Below are 23,701 nucleotides of genomic sequence, written 5' to 3'. Positions count from 1 at the left end.
GCGTCCATGTGTAGCACTGTAACAACTTATATATTACCATAGTATATTATATAATCAAGGCAACCCGAAACCCGGCCAGATATACTGGGGTATAGTACCTTACCAATTTCTTTAGGCCTAGGTAGGTACTAAAGACGATTGAAAAAGGTAGGTACCTTGGTATACCATTCCCGATGCGGAACACTGGGGTGTTTAGGTATATAGAATTCACTTCCATACTTTTAAGAAACAGGCGTAAAGGAAGAAGTAGCGTCTATCCAAGGGTTTGAGGGTGGAAAAGTGTGTATGTAATTATGAATCATTTGGGTAGATGTAGGTATTGTGGGTGAGGAATTCGCTGGCTGTTTATGCTGGGATGGGATGGGGTGTGTTTTATGGGATGGGAAGGGGGTTTTGGTTCTTACGTGCAGGAGTTTAGAAGAGGGGAGGGTTGGGATGAGAGAACACAACTTTTTGCGTGGAGATGGGATCATCGCGGGGCTGGGTTGAGACTCGAGAGTGCTAGGGATTGGGGTTGGGTTTGTGGGTTTGTTGACTTGGGAGGAGGGATGGGAGGGGTTAGGATGGGGGAGTGGTGGTTCCGAAATCTTTATATGATAGACATTATTTCTGCAATCCTTCTCTTATTAATCAACTGACACTTTACCTTACATACTTCATCACAACAACTCACCATTTATAAATCCTTGTCTCGGAGATCTATAGGAAGTCTCTCGCCTGGTTTGAGGAATTCTTGGGGCTTGGATTTTGGGGGAGGTGGGGAGGGATAGCTGGGGTTGTGTATGGAGAGTTTAGGGTAGCGGAAGGATGGGAGTAGTAGAAGGATTAGTTGGGAAGTATAAATTAGATTTTAGGTTTATTGTGTGTGGGGAGTTGATTAGAGTGGTTAATGTGACTAAGTACTCGTTAATTGTAGTGTTAGTGCTTCGGAGGGAGATATGGATTTTTTAGGTTAGGATGGGGTTAGTGATGATTTTAAAGAGGGCTGGGGACGAGAGTTGTAGGATGAGTTTGGTGGTAACAACAGAGAGATAATAAGATAGAGAAACGATCCTAGGCCTCAAGTAGCATAGAATCCCACGCCTGTTTCTTTAAGTAACAGTCGGTCTACCTAGAACCGACTATTATACCCCTACCCCCCCTCTAAACTTACAACCCACATCACCAACCCATCCTCCCATCTATCCACCAAAACACCAGCCACACCCATTTCCATCCCTCAAAAAAAAAAAAAATACTAGAAACCCCTCCCTAGAACAAATCTCTTCCAGAACAAACACTTATATAACCCCTTTAGAACCGAATTCTCTTTACCTTATAAAGAGCGCGTTATTTTTGTATCGGAGGAGGAAGGAAGATTTGCGTTTTCGCTGTCTGTTTGTTTGAAGATTAGTTGTAGAATAACTAGATCTTTAGGTGAGTTGAGGAATATTGTTTGATTGGGTGGATCCGTTTGTACTGAGGGTTTGGAAGTGTATTTGACGAAATGGGGAGGGGATAAGGGGGGTTATTATATCTCTCCTAAGGGGAGTAGGATGAGGGATTATGGTTTTAATGTAGCTTGGTTGTTGTAGAAGGGGATTTTTGGTTTAGTTAAGGAATATTGTTAAATGGGTGGGTCCGTTATATTTTACTGTGCGAAGGGTCTGGAAATGTGTTTAATGCGAAACGGGGAGGTGAAAGGGAGGTAGTTGCTTGAGAAGATGTAATGTTGGGAATTTGAGATACATGTGCTTATCCCTTGCGTAACTTTCCGCCAAGGCCTCTGGTTGTGGAGCAAATAATGTGGCAATCTCTATATCGATGCGAATAAGTGGATTTTCGGAGCTGCTCTATCATTCAGATATCTGAATGTGGCTAAAATTACCACTTTTCGTGATAGAATTCAACGCTAAAAAGCTTGAATAACTACTTCGAGGCCGGAGCGGAAAGGTGCATCTAGGAGGTGGAAAGGATATGGTTTTGAGATTGATAAGTATATTAAGGAATGCTAATGAGCGTGATATCTTGGTGCGTAATGAAATACAGAAAGTGCAAAAGTTCCGCAAGGTTCAAAAGAATGTGATCATCAACCCAACATCACTCCAAAGCCCTCACCTCCTTACTCCCCTCCCCAAAAACCCTCGGTCTCAAATCCAACGCCCCAAACTCTAACAACAAGTTCGCAACCATGTTATGTCGCCCAGCAAGCGCACGTAACAACGGCATATACGCCCTGGGCCACCTCCTCTTCGGAAGCGGGAACGGCGGATCGGGACTCACCCCCGCCTCAAGCAACGCCCTCACAATCTCCAGCTCCCCTTTATTACACACGTCGCTCAAAATCTGGTTTCCCCTTTTATGGGCATTAACGTCTGCCCCACGAGCGAGAAGGAGACGTGCGGTGGAGAGCTCGACTTTGAGACACGCGGCTTCGAGGGGCGTGTATTGGGTTACGGATAAAGAGGGGTGGCCGACGTAGTGCGTTTCGGTGTGGTAGTTTATATCAGCCCCAGCGTCGAGGAGAATGGGGATGATTTTGTCTTGACCGAATTCAGCGGCTACGCAGAGGGCGCGGGAGAGGAAGTCGCAGTCGTCACGGAAACCACGGCGAATGCCGGAGGTAAGGAGGAGGGAGAGGAAGTCGGTAGAGCCGTGGCGGGAGGCACAGCGGATGACATCTGGGTGGCGGGTGTAGCCGGAGCGGAAGTTGATGTTTATGTCGAATCCTGAGGCGAGGGAGAGGGGGATGAAGGGGTGGAAGTTGGAGCGGGCGGCGGCGTGGAAGAGGGATTTGGTGAAGGGCGTTGTGGTGTGAAAGATGGTGGTGAGAAGGTGGGTGAAGAGTTCTGGGCGACGACCGGTGATGCAGCCTTTGAAGGCTGCTGTGTGGAGAGCTGAGATGTATGTTGTTGATGAGTTGGTGAGGTTCAAGAGTAGTTCTGTGGTTGGTTGATCGCCGATGTGACAAGCGTGAAGGATCGCAGATTCGAAGTTGAAAACACAATGTAGATCGACCGAATCAACCAATAACTTTACCGAAGCAGTCTGGCTCTTTCTGATAGCAGTTGTCAAGGGACAACCGAAACATTGACTTGGGTTTGAAAAGGTGGTACTTTCAATCAGATATTTCATCATCTGTAGATCTCCAGTAGATGCAGCTGCGACTAAAGCAGCCAGGTTCTTTTGATCATCCGTCCATTCGCCCAGTATTTTGTCTTGAGCCCAATCTGCGAGGATAACAGAGTGAAGCCTTGGCTTTCGAGATGGTTTTATAAAATATAGTAAAACCTCCACTTGAAGCTGATCCACAAACCACTTGGACAAGGCTTCCAAGTAAATGTGTTGATCAAATTGGGCCTGTGTATCAGAAGAAACATGATTCTCTTGAATATCGACAATCAGATCAAGAGTGTCATGAATGAGTCTGGAAGGAACCGTTGTTCGATTCTCGCGATTCAATCTTGGCAACAGATATTCCGACTTCAGAGCACGAGGTGGCCTTACCCGTCTACGCCGTGTGAGTCGAACAAAGAATTTCTCTTTACACATAGCATTGTCAACGGCATCTCGGAAGAATTCTGAAGGATTTGTTAGCTCATTGTAAAGCTTGATTCTTGAATTGGACGTACTGTTGACATATCTCAATCTAACACCATGACGAATGTCAATTGCGGCCAGCGTTAAAGAGAATATCTCTTGACTGAGTTCTGTAGGAAGGTTGACTATATTTGCTTCGAGTTGCTTTGACATGTACGAGTTTGTAAAATGGCAATGAAGAAGAAGAAATGAAATTAAAGGAGATTTGGAAGTGACTGTTTAAAGGTCGGGCAAGGTCGAGTCATACTTGCTTAAGGGAGTGTCGGTAATAACTGATCTGCGTTTCCACAAAGATTGCGGGGTGTCAATTGATGTTCTCACCCCCAGCTATATTCACACCCCAGCTATATTCACACCCCAGCTATATTCACACCCCCAGCTATCTTACCATGAAGCTATCTCCACGGAAAGAAGTGCATTTCAAGCTACACGAATTTCGCGTTTGACTTATAAAGAGACGTATACATATATTATTGATTATCATAATTCTCAACTATAGAACTATTCTCACTCCATCTACCACAATGGCAGCAGAAAACTACGAAGCAGCAATCTCCTTAATCGATGAAGCCCACGCCCAAGACCCCACAATCAAAATCGTAAACGGCGAAGATATACCCTACGAACTCTTCTACGCGCAACAAATGACCAAATACCTCACTCTTCGCTGTCCCAACGCCTCCCCAATCCTCAAAGTCGCAATCCGCGCGCAGCATTTCCGTCGCTGGGAGATCCCTCGCGATAGCTATCCGCTGGGCAAAGTCGGCTACTTCAAATGGCGCACATTCCTGAAGAAACGACAAGCGGATCTCGCGGCGGCGATATGTATAGGCTGTAATTTCACGAGGGAGGAGGCGGAGGAGGTTGCGCGGTTGATACGGAAAGAGGATTTGAAGGAGAATGAAGAAACGCAGATACTTGAGGATGTGGCTTGTTTGGTGTTTTTGGACGACCAGTTTGAGGCGTTCAAGGGGGAACATGATGATGGGAAGGTGGTGGATATACTGGTCAAGTCTTTGAGGAAGATGAGTAAGGAGGGGATTGAGTTGGCGGCCAACATTGATATGAGTGAAAAGAGTCAGGCGTTGATTGGGAGAGCGGTGGAGGAATTGGGGAAGTCGAGTCAGGGGAAGAGTTCGTCTTCATAGCAATTTCACAGTCGACTGCACTTGTAGGTCCAATTTCGACTTGTTTATGAAACGCTGGTTGATTTTTCTGTCTGATGTGTCGTTGATCTTTGAGGTCTGGTCCGGTTGTGGGTGCTAAAAACTACACAAGTTCTGATACTTGGTGTCCACATCTAACAGACTGGCTGCCTCTTACTTGCTAAGGTTTATTTGACGTGCTAATATCGCTTATGTTGCACCATGCTTTAAGGAATATAACCAAAGAGAACTGCTATGTAAATCCCAACACACATTCCTACGAAAATAACATCCATCGAGAAATATACAAGATGTGCAAATCGAGCGCGAAGTTTATAACGGGAAGAGGACATATTCAAAACAAAACAGAAACTTGCTAGCAGCAAGATGACAAAATCAGCCGCGATCCACAAGAAATAGGACTGTAGAGTCGCGCGAAGGCCCTCGGGACGTGCGAGCCGTTCTATTGAGCTGACCAGTTGGGCAGGGTATGTCAGGAGCAAATCCACCCCTAAAGCACATGCAAGAGTATATATTAGGCCACGTATATACTTGTATGCTAGCTCAGCTTGAAAACTTTCTTTCCACGGCCTACATTGTTCCGCCATGGATGGAGGGTCGGGCATCTGGGATGACTCTGGGTCTATGTTTGTTAGGCGTCTTTGAACTTCCTCGATACCTACGACGTCTTCAAATCCCTGAGATATGCTAAACGGTTCCATTCGAGTTGCATCCTCCTCAATGGAATTTGTGGTGTCCTCCTCTTTCACAATACTTTTGATAAGCTTAGTGTTTGCGTAACCGCCTATTTCAGGATTAGGACATTGTGTGCTATTGCAAACGGTTTAGGTGCGAGTAGATAATTACCAAAAAAGCCAGCCACCGGCAAACCTAAAAGAACAATAGGTACAACTTGGCCAAAACCCCAGGTATATTCTTCCGCCGTTTCCGCGATTGCGTTATTATATGAAAGATACCAAACCCTGATACCGAAGGCATGGAAGCGAAATATTCGAATAAGGCCCCAAGTGACCGCGAAAGCAAGCCACGTAAACTGTCAAAGTTATTCTCTTATCATCCCGAGCGTACCATCCAGCAACACAGTTACATTGAACTTACTTCCCAAGTTATGGAATTGGTGATCTCGCAACAAGCAATAATTGAAGCATATAAGGACCGCAAAACCGACAGTTTGGTGTGAACAACGTAGCGCTTGATAGTACAGGAAACTCCAGGTAGTAACAATTGCGTCAGATTCTGCGCGATACTGTGCTCGAAGTAACTCCAGGGTTGATCGCGCGGTACTCTGAGCAATCCGTGAATGAGATTTGTTTCGCCACGTATCAACGCCCAAGACCGAGAGAGGTATCCGAATCCCAGAATGAGAGTGGATATCAAAATGTAAGGAGCGTTAAAATGGGGTTTGATTGCTCCGTTAGAGTACTTGTTCCCATTTCTCCAACCAGTAACTTTTTGGAAGAGACATCTCGCAGGGAGATTGTTGGGAACGAATGGACCGCCATACAGGTATCCGGTGGGAACAATCGACACAATTAGCAAAACGTTCAGGATACCCATCAAAAATATCCTTATCCATCTTGAAGCATGCTGAGACCTGATTTCTGACTTTAAGCATGTCAGAGTAATCAAGTGGGTCATTGAGGAAAACCAAGCCAGGTTGCACATCATTATCCAGTGGTATACTGATATGCCATTTCCTAACTGCGAATAACCAGCAATTATAACGGAGAAGCCAGTAGCCAATTGTTGGTCGCTGAAGCCGATAATTGCTCCACGAAGACCGGATACCCAACGCTCTTTTTTGAATGTAACGACGCCGCGCGAGAGGGTTGAATGTGCTATGCAGCACAAGAAAGTCAAACAAACCGACATAGAAAACGCTGCGATGACCTAGAAGTCAAAATTAAGATCTATCATATTATTGTAGAGTTAAAGGACTTACACCAATCCCAGATATGTCAGGATTTGCCTTTAAAGCTGGATAGACACTGCAGTTTCCAGGCATCATGTCCAGACACCATGAGAATTCTTGAAGCTCAAAACAATCAACAACTTAATTGGTAAGATAGCTTTTTGCTATTGTCGATGTTTTGGAAGTAGGTCAATGGCCACAAGCTGGACAATGTCGTTGGCTATGATAACTTTTAGTAAGCCTAGAACCAAGTGTTCTGAAGTCTAGTTTTTCTTGGGTTGATGTGGAACTAGAGACCGCATCTCCAAACACGAACCTGTGATATTAGGAGGATATCTACATATTGATCGCACTTGAAACTCTACCAAGCCATGCTTTTTCCAGCGCTGGGGAAAGTTACGATATTATTGGGTCTTGATCTTCGTAACTTAAATTAGGGGTTTCCAAAGGATTCTTGTGCAACTTCTTGTCGAGACCGACTTATCAATTGCTCTGATGCGTAGGCACATTCCTTGGAGCCAGTGAGTCCGGCCCCGAAGCCACTACCTTATGTTGTGTCTATTCTCAGGATCATTTTACCACGGGATATGCCTTTCGTACTCTGAACTCAATGAAGTTTTAACAGAACATCTCTTTCCAGATTTCAAAGCCATACGCTTTGCGTGCACTTACTTCAGTTTGGCTTGCCTCAGTTGTTCGGATGTGTAGATGGCCATGTTTTCTTGGTAACACGACCCCACAGCCACGATCCCACAGCCGCCCATTTCGTGTTTCAAGTTGATACTCCAGCTGCGCCAGTTTAAACTCTGGTATCGTACGCATAAGTTACTGTACTTAGCAGTGGGTTTGATCTGACTCGAAAAGTCGTTTGATCTGACTTGGGAAGTTGAGCTTGAAGTTTGCGAAACAACTACCGACACTGCCCCTTATTTGTCTCTCTTGAGTATTAATAAACTTTGAAAGTGCTTGAATAAATGATCTAGGACTTTAAGGAACTTGGCGTCTGGTTTCGTTCGGAAAGGCAATTCTTGTTTTCTGTTGAATATGCTCGATCGGAACTAAATGATCATTTTCTTAATCTATACGTTCACGGATTTTCTCTTTCTGTAGGACTCAGTCAAAGCTTATACTTGAAGAAGCAAGGCATTCTTAGGATACCAGCCGATTGTCGCAGTACAATATGCCAATGAAGCACGATTTACAATATCCTTGGTGAACTAGCAGCAGCGCAAATCGGGCCTTTTATTCGTCAGTGAAGAACATGGGCTAAGATCAACTTTTAGGACTGTTTCTCTGATGCTTCCACGATGCTAAAACATCCTTGCAATGACTATTCTCCTCTTTCTCGCTGTCGAGCTGGCGACTTACATTTTCCTTAGTTCGGCCGCCTTGAAGAACTCATTATGGTCTCATGCTAGATTTTTTCATGGTTGAGACCTTGGATGTGATGAGCATTATCGTTTCTTGTCCAACTCTGGTCGATTATTGTGTCAACTTGATACCTGGAGAGTTCGAGAAGTGTAAATGTGGAAGCCACACAAACAATTCTATCGTCTGTATATTTAGAGTTATAATCTTCACGCAAATCGTACTCCCTACGAGACTGGTAAGCGACGAAGCAGTGAACGCTTCGTAGCTGCAGATTTAAAAGCTTATCCATTAAAGAGATCAATAAATAATCAAAGTCAAGTAAAGTACGCCGCATCTCTTCAAGTACTTCCAAATGGCCTTTGAATGCCAGATTCGCGTACTCGGGGTGGCATCACGAGCCTACCTCTTTCCGGAGTCAGCGTATCACGACTACGCCGAGTACGCCCCCTGAAATCTCGCTTAAAAAATACTACCCGCAAACATCAGCACTTTACTCAGACCTCTGGGATTGGTGAGTCCCTAAACCTTTCCAACATTTTCCGAAGATCCTATATTTTTTGGATGTCGTCATCTAATTTACCTTTCATAATCAGTATTGAGGGCGTTCCCCGCTTAGGTGCATTTGCTTTTTGTTGGTCTCGCCAGTGCAAAATTGGCGACGCTGTAAGTGGTTCTGGACCACCCTACCGTCTTCCACATATCTAGTTTGTGCTCTCTCCTTATGTTTCTCGGGTTGTGTCTATTTTTAACCCTTCATTAGAAAAACAACTGCAGCATGTTGGTTCTTCAAGACGATGTCTTGGTGATTGTTGGTATCGGCACGTGCGGTAACACAACTATGTGCACCGCCCCCGACCTCCAACACCAACATCTATTTTTTGCTCGTGTTGTTTGATACGCTGTGAAAACAGTCCTATTTTGCCTTTCAGAGTTCCGTAAGCCTGTTCTGCAAGAAATGGAGGATCAAGGATTGACTTTTAGCGTTAAGACACTTTTTGCGACGAAGGAAAGTTGCACATGTTGAAAGGTGATACTTTATTTGGTAATGATTAAACCTAGCCAGTTTCTCCTTCTATGCTCCCACATCATACACTACATCGAGAATATTCATAAATGCGTGGCCAAATAATTTTTCTGAGCTCTCGCTTGTAAATGCCTATCCGCAGGTTTCCAAGATGAACGCTTTGGCAGCACCACAAATGCTGGGGATGGAGTTTATTCACACTCTGACTCTGTCGTGGTAGATCTTTCATTTGAAGCTAACATAATATTGGCCGTATAAAGGTAGACTTATCCCTTTGTTGCAAAGGATTTCAGATGAGCTCAGCATAGGTAGTCCGGCTTGGGTCTCTGACTTATTTGAGCAATTCAACTTCCCAAGAATAGATTACACGAAGTATAGTTTCTTTTGACTGTTTTATGCAATAGCTTACAACTGAAGTGTAGCTTTCAACTGAAGTGCGAACACCTTTGGAAGTTTTCGAGCATGAGTCCACAGATAATCTCCCTGCCCAGTCACTTGGTGTAGCGCATGAACATGCTTGGAACCGCGCGCATGAGGGACTTCTTTCAGGTTATTCGAAAAGTTATAGTTAGTCGTTTATAATTTTCCTACCGATCCTCATACGAGCCTGAATATATATCAACCAGAAGAACTCTTCGTGGTCTCGTGGATTACTTGCTCAGGGCATCTATTCATGTCACCGTCCTTATTCTTGAGCAAAACGCCCGATTTGTAGATAGAAGTGTCAAAATACGGATTCTGTATAATGAGAACAGCGTAACTGTTATTCTCAAAATCAACGAGGAATTTTGAACCAAGTACCTCCAAGTCGCGAATCATTATCTCACCCAGTAGAAATGTAAACATCCATTGTTTCAAGAACCCAATACCTAATGTCAGTTACGTAACACACCACTTCTTTCCAGAAATTTTCAAATAGCTTGTGAAATGCAGCGTCGCATACATACTCGGGGTGGCGCTAGGATCCTATCGGTCCAGTTTCAGCCCATAACAACTACGCCGAGTAGAACTCCTGAATTCTCGCTTAAATTTTGCTACGCGCTGTTCTCTAGACTTTCCCGACAGATTTTGTACCATGATTGTAGATCAACAGAAGGGAAGCCACACCCATCTGTTGGCATAAAGGGCAAAGGGTGTTGTGTTGTCGCCCATAGACTCGCACCTTCCTTGTCGGTCAAACTTCTTGGAACAACTAATACCCTTCCTTCAATTTTCGTCGACAGCTCTGTGCGATATTGAATCCGGCCGTTGAATCCTCTCCTTGATCAAAAATGTTGGCGACTCCTTCGATACATGCCAGCTCTCGGATGAATTTCTTTTTGTTGTTGTCCAGGGCTGGACATTGCAAAATTGCTAGAGCCCACAGTCTTCAGCAAAATTATTTTTTGATCTGCAACTCTACGTTTCTGACTGAGAGTCCTTACATAGTGTTTCCTGTCGCTAAAAAAACGTTGTTACTGTTGGTTTGCTCTTAAATACGATTGATGCATGGTCATTGAGATCCGCACAGTCGGTAACACCACAATGTGCTCCGCCTTCCACTTTCACAATGCACTTTAATCTCTTCTGGTATGTTTTAAAGAGATACCCCTTTAGTCTGGTTTGGTTTGCTAGGATTTAACCGGCCTGTTCCTTAATCAGTGAAGGATTGGGGTTGGTTTTCGGCACTACCAAGGCGACGGTTAACGCTTGCCAACGTATTTCGCCTTCGCGCCTCAGAACCAACATCTATTTTTGATCGGATGATACGATAATATGTTGGAAAAGTTTTATTTTGACCGTTCAAAATCCTGTGACCGCTTTTTTTGACAAGTGATATTGCACGGATTCATCTTTAATTATATTTGTGTCATTCAGTCAGCGCGAGCAAAGCGGCCAGCATCTCTTGAGTGATGTAATATTATTACTCATCATTCTTCTATCCAGTGCTGTCAGCCTGTTTCTCAACAGGGGGGAAAGTCAGGAATTGGTGATCAAGCATGTCTAAGCTATAGGCCAGTCATTTTCGTCACTACTGCGGCCTACTGACTAGTAGGCCAATGCAAATCCGGTGAGAACGTTGAGAATTTTGCAATCCCGCTCCTCGGTTTCTTTATTCGTCCTAGATGACAAGGGGCTTGCTCGAATGTGGTGGCCCATAACGTATGCAATTCCCTCTCCTTTCGTGCTTGATCAACTGGGAAGTTGCAAGATCCCATTGTTTGTCACGCAGTTGCAGTTGTTTGGTAGCTCTCAAACAACAGTTGAAGGGAAACGCTGAGCCCCGAGTATCTGACTTCGTAAACTGTAGCATGTGGCATAGTAAAGGAATGGCTCTCTTCCAATTGTCCTAGATTGAAGGCATCTGGAGTGGGATCGAAGACGCAGCACTGTGAAGGAATATAGAGATGGTTCTAAGACCATACTTTGGTGATATCTCTGCTCTACAGACATTATATAAGTACAGTCCCGTCTCAAACTAATTTATCATCATATCAGTTCTAACATCTACATCAGTACATTTCTCTACAGTACATCTCTCTACCTCACATCTTTAGCATAGCAGCTGCACAACTTCATTTCTTTCCTCTTCAGAGCCGTTATTGCCCTACTTTCTATTCATTTATATCAGCCAACATGTTTTATTCTTCTAAGTTTAGCCGCATGTTGGTTATTCTCGTTACATTTCTAGCCCTTTCTCCTTGTTGGGCGTCGCCTGCCCCTCTGCATCAAGAAAATTCACTCGTCGCCCGCGCCCGAAGTAGAAGCGGCAGCGGAGTTACCCCCCCTGTATCACCTCCCCAGGTCCCATCAACACCAGAGGATAAAAAAACAAAGCCTCCAGTTGACGCGCCCGGCCTCGAACCAAAAAAGAAAATCGTCAAAGACTTCGACCTCGGCCAAAGGCTCAAGGATTGGCTTATGTCAGAAAAGAAGAAACTGCCTTTCGTGGTCACGTCCACCGGAGGTACTGAAGGCTGGTTTCAAGTTGAATTTCAGACTTTTGTGCGGAGAAAGCTGAAAATTGATCCAACTAACAACAAGGCCATCCAGCGCGAGCAACGTGTCTTTACTGGCTCGGCCAAAAATCAGTTAATGTTCGCTGATTGGGTCTTCCACCCCCAAGTTGGAACCAATGGAATCGAAGGCTATGATCGAGGTCTCATTGTCGAACTCAAGGTCCAGGCATCAAAGACTCCAAGTGCTTTTGTGCAGGACTTTAAGGTAGACATTGAGAAACTGAAGAGTCCGTTGAAACCGGAGTTTCAAAAGTTTGACAGGGTAGCCGTTGCTTTCGCTTGGGATGCTCCCTATTTGAAACTGTTGGATAATGTACCAAATGCTTTGAAACTGTTTTCATTACCATTGGCTGGGGGCGACGAGGTCATCACTGCGTATGCCTGCGAAATAGATGCCAAAGGAAAGGCGTCCCCAAAGCTAGGCTTCCAAGCGTTGCCGGGCTCTAGTGGGGAAGAAGACACTACGAATCAACCTCTTCAAGAATCCATTCCAGATAGAACGAAAACCAGGGCACAGACCAAGGCCGAGAAGGCCGCTGAGAAGGCCGCTGAGGAATAGTCAGTCATTGAGGGCAAGAAGCAAGTTAAGAAGTGGGGTATTGCGGGAAATTGAAATGGTGCATTCATTAGATGAGATACCATCAAAGTGTAGGACGCGATATTGTCATGCTTGTTGAACAGTGTCTCGCTACTCTCTTTATATCTTTTTGGGATAATTTTCTTGACTGCCTTTTGTTTTTTTCTTTCTGTTTTTGGAGTTAGCTGAGTCAAATACAGCGTGTTATTTGATGGCGTTTGTTTCGGTTTAAATGCTGGGTAGCTAAGTTGTCCATTTTGAATTTCTTTTGCTTGCTCTACACAATTGTTGTATTTTATAATGTGACATAAAAAGGTTCCGAACATACAACATTATACTCTTCATTCATTCAATAATTAAGAATAAGGAAGAGTCAATGAACTTTGTAAAAAAATGAGAAAAGAAATTGAATTATCTGCCACGTCCTTAATCCCTATCACAATAATTTGAGGTCATTTGATATTTTATTAAACAAAAAAAACACATTCAGAAAACATTAAATAATTTTAGCTTTGGGGGAGTTCTAGTAGCTGCTCATATGGTCGTGGCGTTGACGCCTATTATACCTGAATCGGCCCGTCCTGCTCTGCACACTTTATGTTGCTTTTTTACGTGTTGTTAATATCTATCCTAGGGTTTCCGATAAAATCCATGGGTGTTTGCACAGCCTTGTATTAATTCTGCTATGCCCGAAACAAAGCAGCCCATTGGCTGATGTAAGCGAGCTTGCACTGCCTCCCACGATGTGTTTTATTACTTGACACCAAAACATCGGCTACGCCCACTATCAGTGTTTCATATTCATCAATCCCCAAGAGTCTTTCACCATCACCTTTATAGCAATTCAGAATTTCCTTACCACAAACAACCATATTGACATCCCACGCCAAAAAGCACTCGTGTCTACTTGTTTAATCTTATTTTGTCTGATTATTACTGAGTTATGGCAATTTTCGACGAGCTTGCTACAGAACTTCAAGAATCAATATGGGAATTAGTTCTCCCACCCTATGGCGGCATCCACTGGGTCGATATCGAAGGGTTTCCCCGTTCCACGGAAGCCATTCGGGAAACCCTGGATAGAGTTTCATTCCATTTCAATGACGTGGAACGTTCTTGCTTAAGCTACTGTATATGTGACAATAGTCCCAAAGAGCATAAGATTTATTCGAATTATGTCTATGGAAAAAAGGGCAGAGGTGATTTCTCGACGCCTTATTTCGAAGATCTATATCCAATCGTCCCTTCGGTCTTGGGCCGAGCTGAATCGGCAGACTTGCTCTTTGACCATGAAAATGCAAAGGAAATAATTGATGTACGCCGTTGCCGGCAACTTTCAACCTACACTCAGATCACTAGTCTTCTTTCGACATGCACATCTTCAAGGCGATCGACTCTTCGTTGGCTAAATAGGACAGTTCCAGGAGGACAATGGAGGCTTTTCCGGGGCGAAGGAGCCATGTGTAGGCCGCGTCCATTGAGCATCTGGAAGTCACAGTATCAGGCCTCTGGAGTTACGCCGCCGGAAAGACAGATAAGGGCCGAAGAGCTCGGTCTTGGTATATTCGCTGCTTCGGATCTCATTATCTTCAGGCTACATACAGCCTCGGGGCATCCTACGACAACGTTAAAACACAGCTTCTTCCAGCTCCACGTAGAGTGGCCAAAGGTACCAACAATGCTCCCGAATTTCAAACGAGTTGGTATCGAATGGAACCCAGTATGGGCAACTGAAAGTGGTTGGGATGCTTTCTACCTAGATGCTGTCCATAGCATTAATATGTTGACGAGTACGATAGGTGCCAAGCAGTTTTACTGGCTTGTTGATGGTATTCCCCGCCCCAAATGGGAGCAGTATCCTCCATGTATCCCGGCGGCCTACAATTATCTAATTGACAAATCGGAACTGGGATTGATGGAGCAGGACCAATTGAACGAGCTAAGGGCGGGTGAATCACTCAGAGATAAATTTCCTGAGCAGCACGACCTGTATCATGACCTTGAGGCCAATGGTCGTCGATATTATGTTGTTTTCTTATTTACCAATGTTAGCCGTTTCGACACTGTAGAGGGATACGACGAAACGAAAGATAGTGTATTTCTGGAAACCAACTTCCCTAGCCGAGATGTTTGCTGGAAGGACTTATTTCCTGGGGGAAAAGATTTGTGGCCCGAGGCTCTTTACGAACCCGTCGAATTTGCAAACAAGGCGGGCTTTCGTCTAGGAGCGGGTTCTCACTGTACATACGTTTTGTCCTGGGAGCCTATTTAAATGTGTAGGCATGAAACACACTTTGATACAGGGGAAGAAGGGTTCATTGATTAGTAATTCTCATTTGTAAATCAAATATGAGACTGAGAGTTAGAACCCAATGTGCCAAGATAGTTGGCTTATTGGCCAAATTTGACATGTATCAACCATACCCAGGCTGTACGCAAACATAAACGTGACAAGGTAGTCAGAAAATGGCGTTAGTGTCTGAGAATGCATACTTGAGTAGATACTTGGTGGTTGGCGGGATTTGAATATGCATTTTTGAAGCGATTTGAGTATGTCTACGTTTTGGCCGCAGATCATTCACGAAGTCAGATACCCTAGACTTACTTTCAATATGCGAGACTTATGCAGAGAGGTTTTGGAGTGTGGTAGACACATCTAAGTACAAAATGTCATCCATAAAAGGAAGTTACCCGGCTTGACTAGAGCAGAATAGTGAGCTTACTGCAAGTCATTCTGAGAACTCGGCGAACCCAACCTCACTCGCGATTGCCTACCACCAATCCGTGAAGGTCGTAAATCCTCGAATCAACCTTTTGCAGTCACCAACATTTCTGTCTCAACAGATCCTCACTCACTCGTTACATCTGTTCATTCCGCTTCACACCAAACTTGCGGTGTACTGTACGTCAGTCACGCGAGTCGAAACGACTACCATCGCAGCAAGCCACCAACACGCCTCAAAAGGCCCAATCGACTAAGACGAATCGCATGTTGTCAAGTACAACACTGTCTTGAAACCAGAATTACGGCGTTCCATATGGTAGTTGAGAACTTTCGAGTGTTGTTAATCATCTAAGTTTTGTCAGTTAAATACTGAAGTGCAAGCAATTTACCGCACTTCTCTGAATTTCCTTAAATGATGCTACGTGTGATAGAAAACTCAAATCAAAATATTATTCTCGAACTCCATCAGACTACTAGTTCACACATGTGCAAATCGCCGTCCACCCAAAGCCAACCCAATGCCAAGGGCGTCTACCAAGATCTCATAACGCCAAAGAACCACACTGTTGGAAAGCTCTGAGACATATCGGCCGATACAATGTACAGAAGTTGGTTCCATGTTACACAATATCTTGAGTCTGGGGATGAATGGATGCAACGACGACCCGTAACTGATGATGAACATTTCAGCCCTTACTTGAGATGAAGCTTCAGGAAGGTAGAGCCGGAAAGTTGAGGTGAATCCTACTTTACCCCTCTATTCATGTGCTAAGGGACTTATTGAGCTGATCTTAGCGATCAAGTAGCATTGCACCGATAACATAAATGATTCACTTCGGGTTAACAGCAGATAAGGGAAGTTCTAGTGTTTCTTGTGATTGGGGCATACTACTCCTCAAATTATAGGATTTGCGTCATGCGGTTGAATCATGAACGAGATCCCAATGCATTCAGATTCATGAGAAGGGTGTTGTACTTGAATGGATGTGTTTTATTATGAGTGGGTATAAATTGCTTGCTTCCCGCCACGTTCGAAAGTCAAATTACAAGGCAAGGATTAAGTCAATTCATTCTATTTTTCAACACCTGGGTATCACGCTCGATAAACCCACACTTATCTACGGGGAATTCCTGTAGTGGAGTTATCATAAAAAAAGCCAAGCGAGCCGCGAAGACGAGCAAGTTTTCAGGGATTTAAAGGAAATATGTCCCTCCAGACCTCGACTTTCTTCTGATTCCAATCCCTCAAGAACAACTTCGAGCCAGCTAAAATGGCAACTCAACAACCAAAGATGGCTGGTCCCATTCTTGTTGATCGCCAAGAGGCAATGAACAGAGTCAAGAGACAGGCCAAGTTCGCTGTTATCGAAATTCCTGAAAAGGAGAAAACTAACTTGAAGTTGGACGAACTCCACATCGAAATTGACGTTGAAGGCGAGGAGAATGACTTCAAAGTCGATGGTGTTCCTGCGGACAGCTCACAGGTCTCTAGCATGACCAAGTTTGCTAAACCGGCACCTCTACATTGTCCTGTAAGTAATACTATTGCTCTACACGCCTTCGGTCACTACCGGCTTTCGTCAATTCATCTCTTCTTCAGCACATCTCCTGTGTGATTCATCAAGCTAAAAGCTTTCTTTAGGGTTCGGTTCCGCTTCCAACCACATCATCCGTCTTCACCACCCTCTCCAAGTCCTTCCCATCCATGACCCGTCTCCCAGACGGCGAGACCGGTATCAGAAAGAACTACATCTTCTTCCAACTCGCTGTTTTCTCTCAATGTCCCTGGGTTGTTACTCCCTTCGAGTTGTATGAGGAACAAGGGGTACATGAGAGAGAGGAGAAGACGAATGATGAGGAAGCAAAGGTGGATTGGAGTAGCCAAGGAGCCAAGAAAGCAATCATCTTGAACGAGACCGGCTATGCCATTGCTGCTTTGGCTTCTTACGAGGAGTTCAAGAAAGCCAGAGACGAGGGTATCATTGGTGAGAGAGTGAAATTTCAGGTCTCACTGCCTATGCCATTTGAGATCCCTTCATTTTGCATCCTCCCTGAATTTCAAGCGGAAGTTGAGAAGCTTTATGCCGAGAAAATCGCTCAGGATCTGAGGGCTATTCAGAGTGCTCTTCCGGCTGAAAATTTGGCTATTCAGTTCGACGTACCATTTGCGATTGCCATGCTAGAAGGTCTAGTCACCCCATGGTTCGCTAAGAATCGTGATGACTTGAAAGAACAACTTGGAGAGCGATTCAAGAAAATGGCTGGTCTCGTCAAGGAAGGTGTCGAAATGGGCTTTCATCTCTGTTATGGTGATTACAAACACCAACATTTCATGGAGCCAAAGGACACTGCAATTTTGGTTGAGTTGAACAATCTCATTCAGAAATTTGTGGAGAGGAAGATTAATTGGGTTCACCTTCCGGTTCCGAAGAGCAGAGTTGATGTCAAATATTTTGAACCGCTTAAGGGGATGGAAGTCAAAGGTCATGGGGAGACGGAGTTTTACTTGGGATTGGTTCATGCTAACGATTGTGAGGGAACCAAGAAGAGAATTGAGACTGCCGCGAAAGTTCTTGGTGGCAGATGTTTTGGTGTTGGGACAGAGTGCGGTTGGGGTAGACATGGCGATGCGGAGTTTGAGAGTATGTTGGAGGTCTCGAAGAGTGCTGTTAGTGATGTTGAAGGACAGAAACTTTGAGTTGACGGGGAATTGTTGCGAAAAACGGGGATTATAGTCGATGAAGTTACGCGTTGTAGTCGTTGGCGAACGGGGGATTTTGACTGGAGGGATGTCTTATTACCGGATTTCTTGATCGGGAGTTGCTTTGTGCTAGTCTTTGAAGCTGGTCTCTTGGATTAGATTGAGTAGCTGTGCAAGCTATGCAAAGTTCTTCAGGTCAAAGAACCTACAAAGTGGAAAAACGATAAGAGAGAAAAATATTACATTTTTATCCCCAGCTCTCTATGTACCCAGTGAAAGCCTGGAACTTAAACTCCTGTTCATTTTTAAGTCAGCCGTATGAGCTGTTCCACTGTGCACCTCACCACCCCCGGAAGCTCATAAATTGAATCTAATACTTCTCAGCAGCTGGTCTCATATCCAACTCACTAGTCCACAAATCTTGCTCCTGTTCACTCAGCCACAGATAAGTTTTTCCCACTGAATCAGCACTCATCTTTGTTCCTGTAGCCTGTGCATCTCCATCTGCGTCCTCAATTCCACCATTTGCGATGGTATGCACGACATGAATTCCCTTCGGACTCATCTCCTTCCCTAAACTCTGCGCCAATTGTCTCACACCCGCTCTGCCAGCACCATAAGCAGCATACTCTGCATTAGATCTCATAGCTCCCAACGTTCCAGTGAAAATAATAGTGCCTTTCTTTTCACGAGTCTCGGATAGAGGCGCCGTACCGTGGTGCTCGAACATTAATTTCGCCGATTCTTGAGCGAAAGCGAAGGCACCGCCCACATACTCGGTTAGGGAAGTTGTGAACTCCTTGTAAGTTTCCTCCATGAAAGGCTTTTTCGATGAGTGTTTGATGCTGTAGACAGCTAGTTTCAACTTGAGGTCTTTGAATGACTGGTGCGTGCGGATATCTTGAAATGCGGACTTGAGTGAGTCTGGGTCTGTGGATGTTGGGAAGATTTCCATCACACTCTCTGGTGAAGATTCTTTGAGCGTGCTCTGAATTTTTGAAAGAGACTCTTTGTTTCGAGCGCACATGGCTACCGCATACTTCTTGGAGAGAATACGTATAATCCCCGTGCCCTAATATTATGTCAATCACCTGAACGTGTAAGAGAAGAAGACGGGAGGTTGATGGAACCAAACATACAGTATTAGGACCTGCCCCGATGATAATCGCTAGACCTTTAGGAGCCATCTTGCTTTTTATATTTTATTCTTGTATTTTTTAGGAGATAAAACTTGATAATTGGTTGTAGGGTCAACACTTCAACAACAGAACAGGTTTGTATTCTCGAAATCAGATGTTTAATGGTTCGTCTTGGTTTTGAAATTGTTAATAACATTGAACAAATTCTCTCACAAGCCCCTCCATATATACGGTTCATATCCGCAAATAGTGTGGAAGACGTCAGGAACCGCATCGGGATGACGTACGCGGGGTCCTGAACTCCATCCAACCCCGCAATTCTTAAATCCGATGATATTCGGCCGAAGGAAGTAACTTACGCGCAATTGCGTTTTCGGACGAATGCTTTGAAATATAAGAGGAAAGACAGAAACCTCGTCAAGTTTTGTTTGATGCTTCTTCGATGATATGATAAATGGGACCCAAATAAGTTGTCATTTGAGGAGAAATCAAACTTAGATTATTGAAAGGGGGAAATATTTAAGCGAGGATTGACTGGCCCGGTTAATCCAAGTGCTTCGTAATTTCTGCGAGAAATCATTCTGAATACTGTTTTAGTGAGCTCCTATCACATGAAGCACATGTTTCGAAGCTTTGGATGTCTTATGATGTTACCCACGAGCCATGCTTGGTATTGCACTGGATTCTCGTTTTTGTATTGGAAACAGCAATAGAAATATGATATTGTTGGTGGTAAGATCCAAGTCTTGAAATTTATCCTTGAGTTAGAAATACACATGAACAAAATAGCGAAAGCTACCTCAACTACCCAAAACATTTCAAACACTAAGTATTCGTCCTCCCAGATGCATCAATTCCACTGACTACCGCCAACAACGCTAAAATCACTAAACTCGTTAGCACAATCATCCTACTATTAAAGCGAAACCAAGGCGACTCACAAGTTCCCCCAGTCAACACAAAGCCTGCAACGGTAAAAGCCGTTTGGACATCCTTCGTCGCCATACTCCATATAATTCCGAGTAAAGTACTGATTGCTAGTGGTAGGATACCGGCTACACATATCCTGAAAGCATTCCAGCCTTCAATAAATTCTAGAGCATGTCGGCGATCCTTTTGACGCAGTTGGAATACCCATTCTATCCAAAGATCTCCGGAGCCAATTGCGGAAGGGTTGAGATACGCATAGAGAATTTCTTGGAGAGTGATGGCTGGGAGTGGAAGAGGCCTGGCGTGAGTTGTTGGCGTATACTATTAAGTCAGCAAAGCAGTGAATAGTTCATAGGATGCTCAGCCTACCACCAATAGTCCTATACCAGTCAAGGTTTTAAGAGCAAAAGTACGTCTCCAAAACCCGCACATGTCCTTGAGATAAACGCGACGAAGCTGCGAAAAGAACTCTTGGTCGCTTTGTATAAGTTTGGCATTATCTCTGATTGATTGCTCAAATGATTCTTCATCCTCGAAGCGATCTCGCTTGACAACCTGAACTTGGCGTATTTCGCAGCCACCGGAACGAGCACGATAGCATATCAAGTTGAGAGCGCAAGTAGGCTTGGAGGTATCATACACTCCAGCTTCCAAGTCTGCTGCGAAAAACACCGGGTTGAGGATTGGCGCATCGACCGGGTATGCTTGCAGTGGTGTTGGCGTAACTTGTAATAATGGCGTCGCGTCGAGTCTTCGCAATTCTGTGTCATAAGCATCAAGAATATTAATTGCGCCCTCTACTTCAACCTCTCTAAATTCGATATGATTCTTGGAATTAAGTACAGCCCCTAAGGGTGCTGCAGACCCGGGCAAGTGGAACTTGGGGATTAATGGCGGTTCAGGAAGGTCGGCCATTTACGAAAACTTCTGTGACTTGATCATAGCACCATGCTCAGTGCCTTATGGAAAATATATGGGGAAACTCATATGGGGATCAAACAGTTCAGGTTCCACGATATGCCTGTGAGCTGAAACTGGTGCGGCTGAATGAGTCCAATCTAAGTGTGACTTGATTGGAGGATAGTTGCTTTTTACTTTAGCGCCACATGAGGAGTATCGAAAATTACTCTTGGCAAATGAGGAACGCAATGTGGCTTGCCAACGGGTCAAGTAAAATCTCAGTATTTGTGCCGAGAAAACATGTTACTAATTCCATAAATCGTTTTTTTGTAAGAGCTAAACTTACACGCAGAATAACGAGTGTGTCGCAAGAATCATCAAAACACTATTAAAATGTTAAGTACAATAGAACTAAATTCCAAAACAGTTTACGAATTGCAAAGTACGGAAAGTACTTTTATTACAAGGCTTGCTCCTAAATTTCGAGAAAATCAAACCACTTTTCGATGCCACTCTGCTATCTACAACCTTGCCGAGGAAACTTTAGATTAACGCACCTGGCTCTTGCAAGCCGGTTTGGGAGGGTAAAACACAAACATGATTTATTTTCAAAACTCTGACGATGCAAAGACTTAAATCTTCCAAGTAGTAGCCCGAAAGCCCTGAAACGCATCCTGGAAAAAGCTATTCTACACATCCAGCCTCATCTCTACAGTATATCACCACGGCTTAGCATGAGTATGTTCTTTTGGTATGGATGAGTTGTACTAGTCCGCCATGATAGCCCATTAAACCTCAAGGATTCGGCACTAAAGCTGTTGACTCGTGGCTACTTTAGCTGAAAGACAATCGAAGAGTTAGGCTGTTATAATCTTACAATATGTATTTCTCTCTCGATTGGCAACAACAAATGGCCACAATGGCTTACGTATTCCCGTCGTTTCTCTCAAACCTAATCTCCCCACTCTATCTCGGGCACTCTTACTGGACAGTGTTTGGAGGTAGACATAGTGAGTTACAGCAATGTCTGTCACATACGACTTTAGACCCTGGGTAGAATATAGCCAGGTTGTTATGAATCTCAGATCCAAAAAAACTTAAAAGGATACGGAGCATCGTAGTGCTGAGGATATATGTCGAACCTGTGGCGCAGCACGACCTCCCTCACAGCTGCTGCTGTTGTAAATGGTTCGATCTTGCCTTGTGCCTGTGCACGCGCCAATCGTTCTTCTCCATACTCCTGCGCTTCTCTCTCCCACTTCATGAACGGATGGTCTGCTTCCCTCGATATAGGAAGTGCTGACATGACCGATTCTGGAAGTGCGGCTTCTTCACACAATAGAAGGTGAGCCACAAAATGGACGCCAACTTGCAAAGGGACTCGAATAACATCAATGGTTCCCATGTCTTCACTTCTCGCGAGAGGTAATGCTTTATCCTTCAAAGACTCGAAGCTAATCGGTGCGCTAAGCCGATTTTCGTGACCTGTTCGGACCAATAAAATGCTCTGGTTCTGGGCAAAGTCGTCGAAGTGACGAAGGCCGTCTGCGTGCTTCTCAACGGCCACGAACTTGAACTCGTCGAATACTACTACAAGTGCTTCACAAATCGAATGTAGTTTGAAGTGTCTTGGGTCCGGCCAAGGCTTGCACATTCTGATAAAAGCATCAGCTCTGTTGTTTTCTTCTATCGTCTTTCGAACCTGAGAGCAAATGGACTCATGCGCTCGCAGTATTCCGCGGACTGTCTTTGCATATTCTTCCTTAACGCTTACGGGAACAGCAAAGAATTCATCAAGTTGCATTTGTGGTTCCCTGCCCAGAGCATTGGACCAAGCATTCCAGATACCACCTAGGATCACCGGCCCATGACGGCCGACCTCGTTGAATGCTGACTGCGTCCAGTAAAATACTGTGGCTTTGTTGTAGAACAGGTACTCCATTCATGTATTGATGTATGGTATGCTATGGCCTCGTTTCTGGGGATTCTTGATGCTGTAGAGTTGAAGCATTTTATGATCGGGGTAAAGTGGATTGGGAGGTGACCAGATTTGCTCGAGCTCAAGTCGATATTCGTCACTTTCTTGTATAAACCAGTCTCGTTTGAGGTCCTCCCTCAACTCTGCGACGACTTCTGGTGAAAGAAGTAGTGGTACGTCTATGGTAGACTCGTAAATCGTCTGTCCAATCTTAATGTTCCTCTGGTCTTGGTGTTGTGGAATGTTCCTATAGAGTTTTGTTTCGGCAATTGAATCGTAAAGTTCTATTTCTAAACTGAGCACCGAGGCTATAACAGCTAGAGGGTCTGCTGGCCAACTCAAAAATTATGCACGTTCTTGAATGTAATTTGTCGCAAGTACACACAAAGTTTGACCCGCTTTGGGTCAGATATTGTGATGGATGTAAACTGTTCTTTGCCAAAGTCGGCCGAGATAGTCACTGCTTGCGTGTAGTCCGTAGTACAAGAAACAGATGATATGATGTATTGTATTTGCTTTATCTGTGGTATTGCGGGCAGACAATGCGATTCAAAGGTAGGGACGATGATTCGATTTTGGAGCTGGACTAGCCGGAAAAGCTGTTTTCCCGCAACACCACATAACCACGCCTCGAAATGGACGGCTCGATTTATCTCACTACTTAGACCCTTTTCCCGATAGACTCGATTGTTAGAAGATA

The 23,701-nt window shown here is 44.4% G+C and overlaps 8 protein-coding genes across 8 annotated transcripts; 4 read left to right on the top strand and 4 right to left on the bottom strand.

The window, feature by feature from the left end:
* Positions 1-2,079: 2,079 nt before the first annotated feature.
* GLAREA_12880 (Ankyrin repeat-containing protein) lies at positions 2,080-3,732 on the bottom strand (the record flags this gene model as incomplete). Its single annotated transcript, XM_008084643.1, has 2 exons — positions 2,080-3,560; positions 3,612-3,732. The coding sequence occupies 2 exons, from the start codon at positions 3,730-3,732 to the stop codon at positions 2,080-2,082; spliced, it is 1,602 nt and encodes a 533-aa protein (XP_008082834.1).
* Positions 3,733-4,103: 371 nt separating this feature from the next.
* GLAREA_12879 (uncharacterized protein) lies at positions 4,104-4,727 on the top strand (the record flags this gene model as incomplete). The annotated part of the gene is made up of 1 exon (XM_008084642.1): positions 4,104-4,727. One exon carries the CDS (start codon positions 4,104-4,106, stop codon positions 4,725-4,727), a length of 624 nt encoding a protein of 207 aa, XP_008082833.1.
* Positions 4,728-11,668: 6,941 nt separating this feature from the next.
* GLAREA_12878 (uncharacterized protein) lies at positions 11,669-12,610 on the top strand (the record flags this gene model as incomplete). The annotated part of the gene is made up of 1 exon (XM_008084641.1): positions 11,669-12,610. The coding sequence occupies one exon, from the start codon at positions 11,669-11,671 to the stop codon at positions 12,608-12,610; it is 942 nt and encodes a 313-aa protein (XP_008082832.1).
* Positions 12,611-13,571: 961 nt separating this feature from the next.
* GLAREA_12877 (uncharacterized protein) lies at positions 13,572-14,900 on the top strand (the record flags this gene model as incomplete). Its single annotated transcript, XM_008084640.1, has 1 exon — positions 13,572-14,900. One exon carries the CDS (start codon positions 13,572-13,574, stop codon positions 14,898-14,900), a length of 1,329 nt encoding a protein of 442 aa, XP_008082831.1.
* A 1,724-nt stretch (positions 14,901-16,624) lies between these two features.
* Positions 16,625-18,051, top strand: GLAREA_12876 (UROD/MetE-like protein; the record flags this gene model as incomplete). Its single annotated transcript, XM_008084639.1, has 2 exons — positions 16,625-16,885; positions 16,996-18,051. 2 exons carry the CDS (start codon positions 16,625-16,627, stop codon positions 18,049-18,051), a joined length of 1,317 nt encoding a protein of 438 aa, XP_008082830.1.
* A 373-nt stretch (positions 18,052-18,424) lies between these two features.
* On the bottom strand, positions 18,425-19,241 carry GLAREA_12875 (NAD(P)-binding Rossmann-fold containing protein; the record flags this gene model as incomplete). Its single annotated transcript, XM_008084638.1, has 2 exons — positions 18,425-19,126; positions 19,194-19,241. The coding sequence occupies 2 exons, from the start codon at positions 19,239-19,241 to the stop codon at positions 18,425-18,427; spliced, it is 750 nt and encodes a 249-aa protein (XP_008082829.1).
* Positions 19,242-20,018: 777 nt separating this feature from the next.
* Positions 20,019-21,038, bottom strand: GLAREA_12874 (uncharacterized protein; the record flags this gene model as incomplete). The annotated part of the gene is made up of 3 exons (XM_008084637.1): positions 20,019-20,080; positions 20,135-20,444; positions 20,493-21,038. 3 exons carry the CDS (start codon positions 21,036-21,038, stop codon positions 20,019-20,021), a joined length of 918 nt encoding a protein of 305 aa, XP_008082828.1.
* Positions 21,039-22,104: 1,066 nt separating this feature from the next.
* GLAREA_12873 (uncharacterized protein) lies at positions 22,105-22,965 on the bottom strand (the record flags this gene model as incomplete). The annotated part of the gene is made up of 1 exon (XM_008084636.1): positions 22,105-22,965. The coding sequence occupies one exon, from the start codon at positions 22,963-22,965 to the stop codon at positions 22,105-22,107; it is 861 nt and encodes a 286-aa protein (XP_008082827.1).
* Positions 22,966-23,701: the final 736 nt, after the last annotated feature.

The sequence above is a fragment of the Glarea lozoyensis genome (assembly GCF_000409485.1).
Source record: "Glarea lozoyensis ATCC 20868 chromosome Unknown GLAREA21, whole genome shotgun sequence".
NCBI classification, from domain to species: domain Eukaryota; kingdom Fungi; phylum Ascomycota; class Leotiomycetes; order Helotiales; family Helotiaceae; genus Glarea; species Glarea lozoyensis.
Note: the sequence above shows the minus strand (reverse complement) of the source record. Positions and strands in the feature narration are given on the sequence as shown.